The sequence below is a fragment of the Gasterosteus aculeatus genome, chromosome 7, assembly GCF_964276395.1.
Source record: "Gasterosteus aculeatus chromosome 7, fGasAcu3.hap1.1, whole genome shotgun sequence".
In the NCBI taxonomy this organism is placed as follows: domain Eukaryota; kingdom Metazoa; phylum Chordata; class Actinopteri; order Perciformes; family Gasterosteidae; genus Gasterosteus; species Gasterosteus aculeatus.
The window spans coordinates 11,019,047-11,033,725 of NC_135694.1; the positions used below are offsets into that span (position 1 = coordinate 11,019,047).

The 14,679-nt window shown below is 41.9% G+C and overlaps 1 protein-coding gene across 13 annotated transcripts in view; it reads left to right on the forward strand.

The window, feature by feature from the left end:
- nrxn2b (neurexin 2b) overlaps window positions 1–14,679 on the forward strand; it is a 551,159-nt gene that overhangs the window by 226,842 nt on the left and 309,638 nt on the right. For all 13 annotated transcript variants that reach the window (XM_078105711.1, XM_040180539.2, XM_040180546.2 and 10 more), the window contains one exon: window positions 13,310–13,611. In XM_078105711.1, the coding sequence (XP_077961837.1) occupies window positions 13,310–13,611 (302 nt within the window). The remainder of the gene's footprint in view (window positions 1–13,309; window positions 13,612–14,679) is intronic.

The following is a 14,679-nucleotide window of genomic DNA, read 5'->3' on the forward strand; positions in this document are numbered from 1 at the left end:
TCCAACTCTAATCTGATCTCATCAATTTACTCCTGAAACACCTCAAATTTAACACCTCAAGGAAACAGTAAGTGGCTGATTTGACCAAACAGCTGTGCTGTAACACAATTATTATAATGTCTGTCCTCGCTTGTATGTTGCATTTGTTATCTATGGCCAAAGAGCCACTGTGATACCCTGTTAGTGTCAAGAACAACCCTTCTTTTCTTCAATTCCTTTAGAAATCCAGTTTACATACAAATATTTGCATACACTTTGGTTTTGCATGCATTGATGTCTTTATTGGAAAGGGGCTTGCACGTTGTTTAGAAAGATCTTTAATAGTGAGGAGCTTATTACCCAGCATAACGGCTCCTGAGTGACTCGTCTAAGCACATGACAGCATCAAAATAGTATCTTATTAGCCAGCATAACTGCAAAAGAAGGGAAATGCTCTGGAGTCTTACAGAAACTCTCAGAAAATGATTATGTGTTTACACTAATGTTGTCAGTATGGAGCTCTCAGTGACTAACAATAGTTTAAAAGGGGAATGCAACCAAAATTTACAATCCACATTATGTTTTCATTAATAGATTACATTATTTTAAGCTTTATCCTGGTCTAGTTCTCAGGTACAACTGAAAATGAAACCCATAATCAGAACACTGCCCATCGCCACTGCTGCTTTTCATCGCGGACACATTTGTCCCGTATTTTCTTCCACAACTTTGTGCACCTCTCGACCAGCAAACCGACGTTTGCAACAATCTCCCCCCTTGAATCAGAGGCCATCCAAGGACGGGTTGTAGAAGTGGTCATATTTACGCATTTCTTCCAACAAAAGCACTTCAATCTGAAATGTGAGACTCCGTAAAGGATGTAGTTAGCAGACCAATCGCAGCCTTGTGGGCTGCAGGAGGCTTGCGTCGCTTTTGACACTAGCCTAGAAAAGGAGGTGTGAAAAGGCACGCAAGGGACACGCAAGGGGCTCCTGCATCTGCGTGTCCCTTGCGTCTCTCTGAAAACGCAGAAGCATAAACTAGGCTTTACGGCAGCACACTGCTCCCACTGTGTGGGATGGGTTAAAAATTCAAAGTAAGTCGCTTTGGATAAAAGTGCCAGCTAAATGACATGTAATGTGTATTGCAATCTTTGTGCTTTTTCTTGTGCTATGTTGTAGTTTTATAATGTTTTGTCGACTGTTTTTGCTATTCATTAACATTCACATGCTGCACAGCAATAGATTTGCTGTTTCTTCAGCGTTAACAATGGCTCAAGTTGTCACAATACGCCTCATGGCGTCAAACGTACCTTATCTCTTTAGTTTTTTCTTTCAAGGTTAGCATGTTGAGCCTCGGGTGGCCCTTCAGATGTCTACAGCTTAAAGAGTTGTGACATCGACACAGGAGTCACAGCGGAGTCACATCTCTTGCGGTTGAGATGAGACTGCCATCATGTTAAAGGCGGGGCAGTTGTCAATGTAAAGCGGACTTGGGTGAGAATGGAGTCTTATATTTGCAGACATTAGGCTCGAAAAGGAAAACCATATCTTTAAATACCCAGTGGCCTGGGGCAACGCATACTCTGGCACATATACAATAAAACACCCACATACACTCGCCCAGCGAGAACCCACGTGACTGTGCGAAGGCAGCGTGTGTGTGAGTGTTTTGTTTCACTGAAGCAGTAACACCCTTCAAGGCCTACAGATTGTCAGAGAGAGACGGGCAATGAGTGGGACAGATAGGGCTCAATATCTAATTAGCTCAGTGCCTTCAGAGGATCTATGTGCTTCCCTTAAATGATGACCACTGGGAAAAGGTTGGAGGGGGGGGGGGGTTGCAGTAATGCAGAGAAGGATTGCGCTGCACACGAAGCACTGCTGTACTTCATACAAAAGCAGTTGTATGTGCACTTTAAATGTAGATAAGAATTCATAGTGCTCACTGTGCATGTGCAAATCACTGTTTTCCTCCAAAAGAATGAGGGGTTGTGATAGGAAATGGAAATGCAGTTGGATGTGACCTGTCCCTGGTTGTGGTAAACCTGCTTTCCGTGGCAGTAGCCAACGAAAAAATACTCGCTGCATAATAAGTGGAAGAATAGAGCATCTACCGTGAGGAGAAATTGCCTAAGCTGTTACACACAAGATTTACAGCAATCGATAGAGGCAACATTTTCGTTGGCAATTCGTAGGTGCGGAATCCTGAGCCAAACTGTTCGGGGAGAGAACACGGCATGTGAGTGTTGCACACTGCGCAAACACCTGATGGGTATTTGCTGGCATTATAGACTCAGCCCTTTTCTGATCTGAAATTCCCTGTGATGCTGCATCCACAGGGTTTGCTCACACTCTTGTTTTCAGTGGAAAGATAGTCGGTGGCGAGTATGACTGCAGAAAAGTCTCCGTGTGGCTGAAAAACAAACCCACTAAGACACAGAAGTCCGGAAGAAAGACTTGTAGAGGCATTGGCTCAGGGAGGCAGTGAATTACAGTCTTTAATTAGACCAGACACAGTGCTGTCTGCTTGTATCACACAGGCTAGGCCTAAAGGGGAAAGTGTGAAGGCAAAGTCACTTTCAAGCTTCATGAATATAATGGGACCCATGTGGGACCAAGTGGGGGGTAGATGTTTGTTGTTTTTTTCAGTTTGGCTTATTTCTGTGTTTGCTCGCGAGTTTGTCTTTCTTTGTTGGAACTGTTTGAAGGTTAGCTCTGCCGAAGTCATCACTCTAAACCACGCGGTTAATGTGTGAGTATTTGCCATCATCACCGGTGACAAAAGCAGGGCCTACAGCTAAGCCCGGTGTCATATCAGTGCAGTGTGGCTAAGCAGCCTGTTCACTGAGTTGTGAAATTGAAATGCAGTCTTGGTTATTAGACAAACAGCCCACCACCCGCTCTCCTAGTTCACTGTCAATACCCACTGTAGCGTCAACTAACAACACTACTCATTTGTTGATTAAGAAGAGCTGTGCATGTTACGTAGGCCTGCGTGTGCACGATCGCTTGTGCAACTTCATGAGTTTGTGTGTTTGTGATTTCACTTGGGTGCCATCACCGAGGCCACACAAGTGTGAAATATCAATTCTAAGCAGTAAGTAACAGTAAAAATGAAAACATGACTCCTATTCAAAGTACCATTTGAACGCATTCACCTGCTGACATCAATGTGCACATATAAATTAATGGTATAGAGTGTGCACACTGCTGTTATAATATTGGTATGCTCAAATAAAACAAATAAATACCTAATGGATTAGATTAATTCTCACATTAAGATTAAAACTATTAGGCAGGTATAAAATATTTGAGGAAAGACTGCATTTGTGTACAATTTAAAATACATAATCCTTGATTCTCATCAATTTGTTTCTGTTTTCATGCCCAATCTAACTCCTGCCAAACCCTGGTGCATGTTAACAGCATGCAGTCAGTTATATAACTTTGATTCCCTTAGTGGATTTCTTTATTGGAAATTACCCATTACCCAAAGTTACCCATATACTTTACTTTCAAGGGAACTGAATGTGATTTGTTGTATTTTACATGCGTGCTATTTGTTAGATTCCCATAGCATTGTATGATTGTTTATGATCATGTTGGGGCATAGTGCTTGTACCTCCTCACACAAACACTCTGTAAGCGGCCCAAACCTATAGGCGGGTTCTAAGTGAGCAGCTTCCCCATCGACATGACATCCTGAGAGAGGGAAGTTTGGCAGGTGGTGCCATTGACTGGAGAGGGAAGCCTTAGTGGAAAAGAGTGTGCAATATGCTTGCATGTGTACTGTGGCTTTCTATAACACCGGTTTCCAATCCATACATGTTTGATAATGAACACCATGTGCATTCTCCTGAAGTGGAGGCAAGTAAAGCTGCATCAAGGTTTCCCATGACACAGGCACTCAATATCTCAGAAGCAACAGCTGTCAAACCAGCAACATACAATTGTGCATTTGTTCCCTCTGAGTGGAGGAGTAATCCATGCATTACAAACTATTCATTTTCCAATTTTCAAATTCCAATGAATTCTCGCTTAACTTGTATCGAGCTGGTTTTAGTTTTGAAAACACCTTGATTATTCACGGCTGTTGGGGTCCATAAAAAAGCGTGAGTTGGGGCGACGAATAATAAATAAAAATGACTGCAAGTGAAATGCCGAGCAATGAAACATAATTCATAATTATATTTTAAAGATGTATGTAATACAGCACATGCTGTGTTTCTTTGCCACGGATGTAGCTAGCTTTTGTAAACCACATTTATTTTTCTCCCAACCCGGACGTTGACGTAGAGTGGAAAGGATTCAAGGAAAAAAAAAAAACGGAGGCACGAGGAGCCAGCCATGATGAAATGACTAGTCTTGATATTGGTTGACTGTTTTAGAAGTCATCCTTTTTGGATGGATATTGGAAATTGATAGTGATCCTTGCACTTGCATTAGCCATTGAATGGAAGCCCTACCACTTTCCAGACAGAGGCAAACATACTGTGAGCGGGATGAGGTGAAACACAGAACGAACACACACACACACACACACACACACACACACACACTCCTGAACAGGGCCGCTACAATACTATATACTCTTCCATACTCTTCCACTTCCATCTAATTTAGAAAAACGGTTATCTCAACATCTCAGTGCTTCTCTCTCACCCCGTACCATATGGACTTTTTATGTTGCTACATCCATCACCCACAAACCTCCAGAGAAAAAGGTTAGCATTCAGCTAAAGGGCGACCAATCCATCAGTAGATTAAATCCAAAATAGCTCTCATGTTGTTTGTTAGCGGTTGTTTATTTTGCTTTATTTATATTAAAGCTAATCCTATTAATTTCCTTGTGAAAATGATTTAATGCCTTTACAGTATTTCATATTTTACAGACACTAATAGTTCAGCCAAAAGCTCTTTCCCTAGTTACCGTGCCATGTTTCTGCTTTTGTGAGAAAAGGAAAGGTTACGTATACATCTACAAGAATGTACTGATAAATGGCCACAGCACAGCCATAATAGTTTTAAAATCTAACTTTGACTGTATACATTGTTGATATTGTCTATTTCTACTTATGGTCTGTGTCATTGTCATATTTACTCTTATTTTTGACTCATGGGCTTCTTTAGAAATCCAATGCAGTCACATTGGGTGGGTAATGTGGTATTTGTTTGAAGGCTGTTTTGACATGAGACCCTTATTGGTTCAATGAGGTTTTGTTTAAAGTTGTTGCATTTGAGATAGATGCCAAATTCTACTTCCATTGCCTCATTACAAAGTCTGCATGTCTGTATACATCCCTGCTTCACAGCTCTGCTGTGGGCAGTTTGTTTCCATACCGGGTTCTAGAGGTTGAATGCCTTCAGCAGCAAGTTTATCTCATTAAAATTCTTCCGCCGGCCAAAAGCCTTATTAGTGATTTAATGAACTGGATTAGTCATCGCCTTTCTCAATATTGCAATTTACAAAAATTTGACCTGCACTAAAGGAGAATAAATACTTATCCGGCTTTATGGGAACAGTTTTACTACGTCATTTGATTGTCTTCTGTTTTGATCTCAGGTGGTTTACTTATATGTTGTTTTCCTTAGGCTTTAGCTTCTACCTTCACAACTAGTTTTCTCTGTTGAATCAGTTTGACATCCTGGATGTATTCTTCAAACGCATATTCTAGAATGTCTGCTTCAAGGTTAGGGTTAGGGTTCAAAATGCAGGTATTGACAGAGTTTTCGCTTTCCTGTCTCATTTAAGACTCCAATAGTTAATAATCCCTCTGAAACTAGACAAGAAACTGGACATTGTCTACAGTATTATTTTTCTATTTCACCACAGTGGAGCCCTTGCAGTTCTTAGCTTTAATGTAATGATGGACATGCACACAATCTAAAGTACAGCACTGCTGTGGAACATGTAAATAAAAATACTATTTTATTACTATTTTATCTATTTTTTCTTGCCAAAGATTCTCATACAATTCAATAACCCACGTAAAACATTAGGCACCCTTCCAAATGAATGTCACATTGTTTTTTTATTTTCTGCTTCATTCACAGTAATCTGTAATAAAGTGTGCGCTTGCTTTTCATTCCAAGTGTGTGTATTGTTTTTTATGCAGTTATTTTACACTTCAATACAACTGTAATCTGTTTTTAAGTGTATTTTATATTGCAGACTATGCCTGCCCTTGATTGTTCGATGTTGAAAGTGTCTTTGTGCATATATGAAAATGGTTTGGTGTCTTCATTGATATATTTTCATTGCAGTAAAATACAGAGTTAATGACCCAAGTCCAGCCAATGCTCACCAGCCATAGGAAGAGAAAAATCCATACCTCTGTATTTCCCACGGCCTCTTTGATGTTACTGTGGTGAAATGTATGGGCATTAGCCTGATCGCTGTAGCAGAGAATGGTCAGCTGTCTGCACAGGGAACAGGCAGTAAAATGCCCCCCTTTTCCTCCCTATAACTTTGAGGAGAACCGATTGAGAAGCATTGAACAAGCCGAATGCAAAGAACCAGTCAAAATTAGACGGACCAAGAACAAGTGGAGGCAAGTCATGATGCTGCAGACATGGTGTCTCATATTGCCGTTACAAAATTGATTGTTTGCAGGGGGACAATCAATTAAAGACAGCCATGTCATCACACGTAACTGTTATCTTGTACCACCTTGAATTACCCTCAAGAACCAAAGTGTGAGTGACTGTGGACCGACGAAGTTGCCTCATGAAACTGCTCGATACAAACCTGACGGTGACAGTGAGCGAGGGTGACAAAAGGTGGAACCGAAGCGCCACCTCGCTCCTTAACACACAGGGCTGACACAGGCCGACTCGAGTCACACCTTGTTTTCAGTGTCATGTCAGGGTCATGTAACCCAACATACTCTACCAGTCTACCAGTGGAGAGCAGATTTAGTATGCAAATCCCACTCACCTCTGTTCCCAACAGCTCTGTGGAGCGTTTCACTGTCCTTTTGCCTTTGCCACCTGCACGTTCCTCCAGTGACCTTCAAATGCTGTCAATCAAAGCGAAGGCGTAGGGGATTAAATTAAAAGGAACCGCGCACTCTTGACCTGCAGCTACATTTAAAGGTGGAGGGGCAAAAAGGAATCTAATCAAGTGTCCTCATGCCAGGGGCTCTTAATATACTGTACAACTCCATTCATGCACACTATTCTAAGTCTCCAACGACAACAGATTTGACTAAAAATGTGAGCGATTAGAATGAGATGCTAATTCCTACAATAACCAAAACGATACAATGGGAAACTGATATAATCAATGAGTTCTTTTTTTATTTTATATATATTTTATTTTTCATTTCAGACTAGCTAATATGTCTGACTAATACTCTCTAATTTCCCACCGCACCGCCCATGATGTACCTGCCTCATATCGAGGAAATGCGTTCCTCTATCTTTCAAATAACTGGCCCACCTTGGTCCTGAGCAAATTAGCCAAAGGTGGAAAGCAAATTATAGGTTCATCATTAGAGGACTGCAAACAGTCGTTGAATCAATACCTACATTAATCAGCAGCTCTTTGAGAGAAGGGCTGCTGGTGCGAACAATGTTTTCTCTGCAAGACTCTGCAGGCAGGGATCCACACATGTATCAACAAATCACCAACGCATTTCACTGTTACTCGCCACATCAAGTCTGGACAAAATGGCTCGCACGCATTTAAAAAATAGCTTATAAAGTTGTATGTTAAAATGCGTTACTCAAGGTAAAACGCTATAATAACCATAATTTATAAATTATATATCTGACATTTTTTTAAAGGATACATTCTATGACAAGATGATGGAAATTAAATGTTAAATAATTTATCAAAACTGTCTTTTTCAATGCACCAGGCAAGGTGTATTGAAATAAATATAACATATGTGACAATCTATGTTTCAAGTATTTTGAAAACATTTGACATTTAAGGTTATCACTTGCCATAACTTTATAGATGGATAGCAAACCTATTAATATAGTATATATATAATGTTATACGAATAGCTGGTCCATAATGTTTGTATATGGTTTACTACGTGTTTACAGACCATTCTGTATATCATTTCTAATAATTTTGATGATGAACATCCCTTTAATCAACATTTTTATAGTAATGATGAATCATAACTGATTTTAAAGTTTTACCAGCCGGTGACGACATGCCTAATTATATGATATCAAACATCTTTTGATGGCAGAAATGTATGTAATCTACACTAGGAAGGATCATTTCTGTTTCTCAAGATTTTGCTTAAGCCTAACCCTAACCCTAACCCATTTGAAGACGGTTACAGTTACGTCCATATCAAACTATATGTAATATATAATTACCCTTTAAAGAGTAAACTGCAATCAACCTGTTTTCTGTGAAATCGTATAACATTAAATCATTTGTGAAGCTCCTTAGAATGTTTTCACACCCGCTGCTGACAGCATCAATGAACAGCAGGGATTAAGGGACTAAATCTTTGGCTTTTCTGCAAATTCAAATGACCACGTATGATTTTGTTAATATAAATTCCATGTGGAGCAAAACGTACATCTGGGAGGGGGCCCTGACACTCGAACCCGGCCTAGTTTTAAAAACATCTGCATTGCCTGGTCCTCCTCTTCTCCTTTGCCTGGTCATTGTCTTCCTTCAGTCTTCCGAATGAGGGTATGTGGAGGAATGTGTTGATAGCCTTCCAACGCTCTTCATCAATGCCTAGAAGTTGAGCGAGTATATTCATGAGCATATCTATTTACTTGTATGTGCCCCGGAGCTAGCCGGTGTCTATGGATCCAGCAGGCCTGTTTGATTCATGAAGAGCCATCAAAGCTCTCTTATGCTCCACACACCTCGCAGCCCTCTTTCTCTCACATCTCACTTTGGAACTGTTCCTTTAAAGCCGTATGATACTCTCTCTGCTGAGTGGATGGCTCCAGTCGGAACCAAATAGAGGGTGACTGAATAAGCACACGTGTGTGTGTTTGCGCATGTGTGAACAGCGAGGCAATGTGATGTGTGGAGTGGAATTGTCACCATGCCGTCATAAGAAGTTTGGATGTTTTCATACTCACGCTTGTCTTATTCCATAGTCTTTTTTAATTATCCTAAAACTACCTAATTACTCCCAATATGTAATCCAATCGGGCTAAAAGAGATATGGTTCATTATTGAAAAATGTGACGCACACGTTTGCATGAAGCTCTTCATGCAGCTCATCTTATTAAACCTGCTCGCTCTCGGTCTGAGCTGAATCCAATTTAATAACGCATGCTGCACTGCGTTTTTTTTCATTGTAATATCCAACCAAATTGACTGAAATTACTCTTTCGGGGCCACATTGACAAACACAGATTGCATTTATGTTCTCACATTTATGATGCTGTCTTCTTTCCGTTTTTTGGCATGCCAGCTAGGGTAGCAACGCTGTTTACACGTCCTGGTGCTGTCGGTTGTCTTGTGGCTCACAAGTGAACAAGTAGGCCTATTTGGGTACAGTCCAATGTGGATATGTGCTGGTCCCAGTCAGTAGGATTGATTCCACTTCAGAACAGTGGAGGCCAGGAGTGCAAGCCACCTTACACGATGACTGCAGTGATGTCATTAGCTAATATCGATAGCACGTTTGCGACACTGGTGGAAATGGCGGGTTGAAGTTATTTAATCATTTAGGAGAAAGACGGGTAATGTTGATCAGAATGGCGAGTATCTGCAGGAGGAGCAAGAGTGTCACAACGGCCGGGGTGGCGTGGCCGGAAGCAGGACTCAGACGCAGAGTTGCAAACGAAAAACTACTTTATTAATCGAAACCCCAAAAAATGGGGCAAAACACAGACCAGACTGCGGGTACGAACGACATTCACCAAGACATTGAGGGTAGAACATTCAATGACGCGACAAAGGACAAAAGACACACATGGCTTAAATACACTGGGAAGGTGCAGGTGATTGGACACAGGTGGAAACAGAGACACTGCAAACAATCACAGGGGATGACAGGACAAGGCAGGAAATGAAGTTAGTATAATTATTAGGCTGAAGGCCAGCAGAAAACAAGCAATGACCTAATGAACTAACTGAAAACAAATGTGATGTGAGTTTTAATAAGTGACAGTAACCAAACTGAGTCAAACTGTCTCTCCAGAGCAAGGGGGGACAATAGCAACCAGCCCTACAGTCTTTTAAGTCTTGGGACAGAGACCTGTAACATGAGAGCAAATAGCACAGTGTTAGGACATCAGAAAAGTAAAAAGTGGGCGGGCCCATTTCATCAGATGCACCTGATGTGACATATTTGAAGACATGTCCGATTAGACTTTGGAGTGAACACCAGGTGTGATACTGGGCTGAAGTGTGGATTAATGCAGCATTTTGTCTCCCACAGACATCTGTTGGCAGAACATAGGGCGGCACTTCAGGAGCTGGTGGGGGGTTAATTGTTATGCTATTTCAGAAAAATATGTCCTTACAGTACCACTGTATGAATTACAGTACAAGCTCCAACCATTCTATCTGTATCATCCGGATCATAATGGTCCGCCGCCGCTGCTTGGGCAGACATCTTGGTTAGTTTAATTTAGTTTTTGGCAATTTGTGTGATATGACTATGAGGTGATTGGCATTTAAGACATTTGCACATTTCTAGTTTGGTTCTTTCTCTCTTTTTTATGTCAAAATTTCTGAAGGCACTGAACTTGGCCAACTGAATGTGGCGCGTAGGAGAGGCAGCCTGCAGAGTGAGTGTCACAAGAGGCCGCTAGCAGATGATAAACGCTTCATTACGTCTGTTTAGTCGTGAGGCAATTGTTGGTTGGAATGCTTTGCCTCGACACAGGGAGTATGACACATGACCGCTAAAAATATCCAGTACTCAAGGTGCGACTGCCAAACGCGATGAAATGAAACACTATTCAACTTTTAAATAATAATAAAGACACTGGCATGGCTTGCTGCATTTAAAATGATGCATTTCTTTAATGTTGCAGGGGCCTCCTGTGAGATTAATTGAGACCATGACACCCCTTAAATCTCTGCATGCCTGAGTTTCTCACCGCTGGCCATCAGCTTTTGGGTTTTATACAAAGAGGTTTGAGCCAAGTGAAAAGAGTATAACAATTCCAAAAGTGCTACCATGGGAGGGTGGAGTGGGAGGAAAATACATGGCATCACTAACTCTTAACAAGATGGACCAGTGTCAGTTTCTGGATTGGAGAGCAATGCACTCCTGGCTTCTTAATTTGGGCAGTGGACTCAGAAGCACAATCATATAAACATTAATTTTGAAATAATTTATCGAGTGGCATTGTTGGCATTGGAACAAGACCCCGTCCTCTCCTGTCACTCCCTGATCCTCTCCCGCTTTATCTCCTCCGCTCAGCCTTCTATTCATTAAACAGACGTAAACAAAAGGAAGTTTTCCTTTTGTTTATTTTGGTGTCTCTCTTTTGCATGTGGCTCCCTCTCGATGAGCTTATGGAAGTAATCACAAGCTGTTTGTTTCTTACTGTTAAACAGCCCATACTTTGGGAGGGGGTCCAACTTAATTGAAAATGGTCGCTGTGGACCATTTGTTCCGCTTTTTGTTCTTCCTGCATCTGCAATGCAGGCACCGCCAGGAGGCTTCTCCCGGGGGACTTCGTTTTATTTTGTGTTTTTCCCCTTTTCCGCTTTCTCTTCCTCCTGTGATCCCATGTTAATGATGACAATTCCTACTTCATCTTAGACAATTTTTCTCTCTATCCGGATATCTTTAGTCCCACACACAATTTTCTTTCATATCATTTCATGTACCCACATGATGTTTGCATGTGTGTTGTTTCAAACGCTTTAATGTCCTTGGCCACACCTCCTGTAGAAAGTAGATGTTTCCATCTAAATGGGGAATATCTACATGAATAACATTTGAAGAAAAATAGAAACGTAATAGTTCTTTCGAACAAACCTTAATTATCTCTTTTTAATCTTCGACACATGTAGCAGTTTATTATGTTTCATGTTTTTTCCCTGAGCTTAGAATAATAATCAGCTTTCCTTCATATAAGCTACAACAGGTTGATCTGTCCGTGGTCATATCTCAGTACGACGTGCACAGCTTTGTCATGGACACACTAGTGACCATCGCCCGCCCACGTCCTCTCACTTGAGATTGCTCCTGTGGAGAACTCGATCGCTTGTGAAATTTGGCTTTCTGTGTGTCTGCCAACAGACCAACCCCCTGGCCTCCCCCAGCCTCTCTCCCCGGAGAAATGCACCGATGTCTTGGAATCTAATGGAACTTCAGGACAAACTAGATTTGATGATCAACCCGTACATGGGCCTCTTGGCAGTTTGGGTTGGCCTCCTCTCTTTCCTGTTTTGTCCTTAAACCTCATTACCCGAAGCCGATTTCTCTATCTTGCCCCACCAGGGAAACGGAGGACAAAGACGAGGGGCAGACAAATACAGGAAGTGGGGCTTCATTTCAGAGGACAATTCATTTTATTGAACCGGTTATTTTGAATCATCTTGTGTTGAATAATTATCTTAGAGTTCAGAGATCTGGGTGTTGATGTGCCCCCCCTCGTCCCCAAGAAGCTGATTAGAAGCCCATTTTTCATGATTTGTGGTAATCAGCATTATATTATTATTATTATTGTGTGTAGTTAAGACAAAGCTCTTTTGATGCTGGGGAATGTCAATTGACTACAGTCTCAAAAATAAGATAAAATATCAAATACATATACACATTGTCTGGATTTGGAAGGCAATGCAAATAGATACAAGCTAATCTCATGCTGCATGTCCACACAATGTGATTGAGGTATCACCGCTGCAGCGGTACTCTGTTGTGACAGCTGCAGGTGTTGGTTCAGTTGGTGACAGATGCACACAGCGTCGTCGGGCTGCTGTTGGACATGTGTCTATTGTACAAATTGGCGGTTTTGACTGCCAGTGTTTGAACAACGCTCCCTGCAGTGGAAGAAGGCCATGTGCTGCAGACAGACTGACAGGCATTACCAACGCGGTCAGCAGCGCCTCTTCCATTTCTGTTTGACGTCCAACAAATGATATTTCAGCCCTGTGAAGTATCTGTGATGAAAACATTTCTTGCGTGCATTAGAGGTGCAGCAACAATCAGCGATATGGCGGTGGAATCAATAACCCCATCTAATCAATTTCATCTGAAAGTATTTGACCCATGCAGTGAGCCAGGAGGCCAGGAGTGAATGTACTCGGCTTGAATTTGGCTTCATAATACTTTAATCGTCCACCTGGCATATTTTAGCACATTGTAGCTTCACTATATTTCTTTAAACAATCTTTGTGTTTTCTCCATCCCTTTTCTTTCCTCCAGGTAAAGAAGAGTCAGTAGCCACCTTCAAGGGCAACGAGTTCTTCTGCTACGACCTGTCGCTGACGCCCATCCAGAGCAGCACCGACGAGATCACGCTGTCCTTCCGCACGCTGCAGCGCAATGGACTCATGCTGCACACCGGCAAATCGGCAGACTACGTGAACCTCTCCCTGAAGAGCGGCGCTGTCTGGCTGGTCATCAACCTCGGCTCGGGGGCGTTTGAGGCCCTGGTGGAGCCCGTCAACGGCAAGTTCAACGACAACGCCTGGCATGACGTGCGCGTCACCCGCAACCTGCGCCAGGTAAACACTGCCCGTGGAATCCAGGGCCAGCGCCGTCGGGGTGGGGCCTCTGTCTGCCACCCGCCGACTCTGTCTCTGCTGCTTTACTTGGCCCTCCATCTTTAGGTCTCTCTAGGTTTGCTCCCTGCACACGGAGCACACATGCAGCGTTTGTCTCAGCTACTTTCTTTCCTCTTCTCTCTCTTGAAATCCACTGACCTTTTTTTTTTTCTAGGTTGGCTGTGAACAGAATCCTGGTGCGGTTGTTATTCATGTATAGCTTGGCTTCATATTTGATTTAAAAATGACCAACAATCCATCTCACCTTCATATCCAATAATTACTCAAAGGCACCATGTAAAAACACAATCCAAGTCAAAATAAGACTACAGTTCCAATCATGATGACGTTACAGTCGATACACAATTCAATAACAATGCATTTAAAGGGCGCTGTTTCATGCTGTTATTAATGAGCGATAAAAGTGCTCTGTTCAGTATGCATGCACATAATGTACTCGACTACACAAATGGAATTTACCCTAATTCATCAAAGCTGACAATGCACTTAAACCCTCTCTGAACAAATTACCCAACACATTTTTACAAACCTCTAATTGTAGGTAACGGAAAACAAAAGAGCCACTGCAACCTGAATGTTGAGCCCTGTTTCTGATTGTTTGGACCATGTTTTTTTTGTTTTTTTGTGCAACTTGTTAGCTAAGTACTAAGTATATGTAGATACAGTGCACTCTCTAGATGTGCTGGGTCATCAATTGGGAGTTACCAGCGGTGAGATAAGATTAATTTCACGTACACTCGCCGTGGTTGGTTCTTCACTTCATTTTGAGGCAATTGGAATGAATGGCTTTTCGAACTAAATAATGGTTATTGTAAGTAGGCCTGAATACAAAAATCCCAAACAGCCTGATTTTAATGCATCAGCAAAAAGATGGTAAATCAAATCTTTTGTCTCCGCCTGCAGAGTTATCCCCAGGAAGGGAGGCGGGGGTCTGTTGGAGATATGGGAGTACCACACATTGTCCTATGGTACTTTAAAGAAGGGAAACCTGAGAGCAAAGTGGTTTTT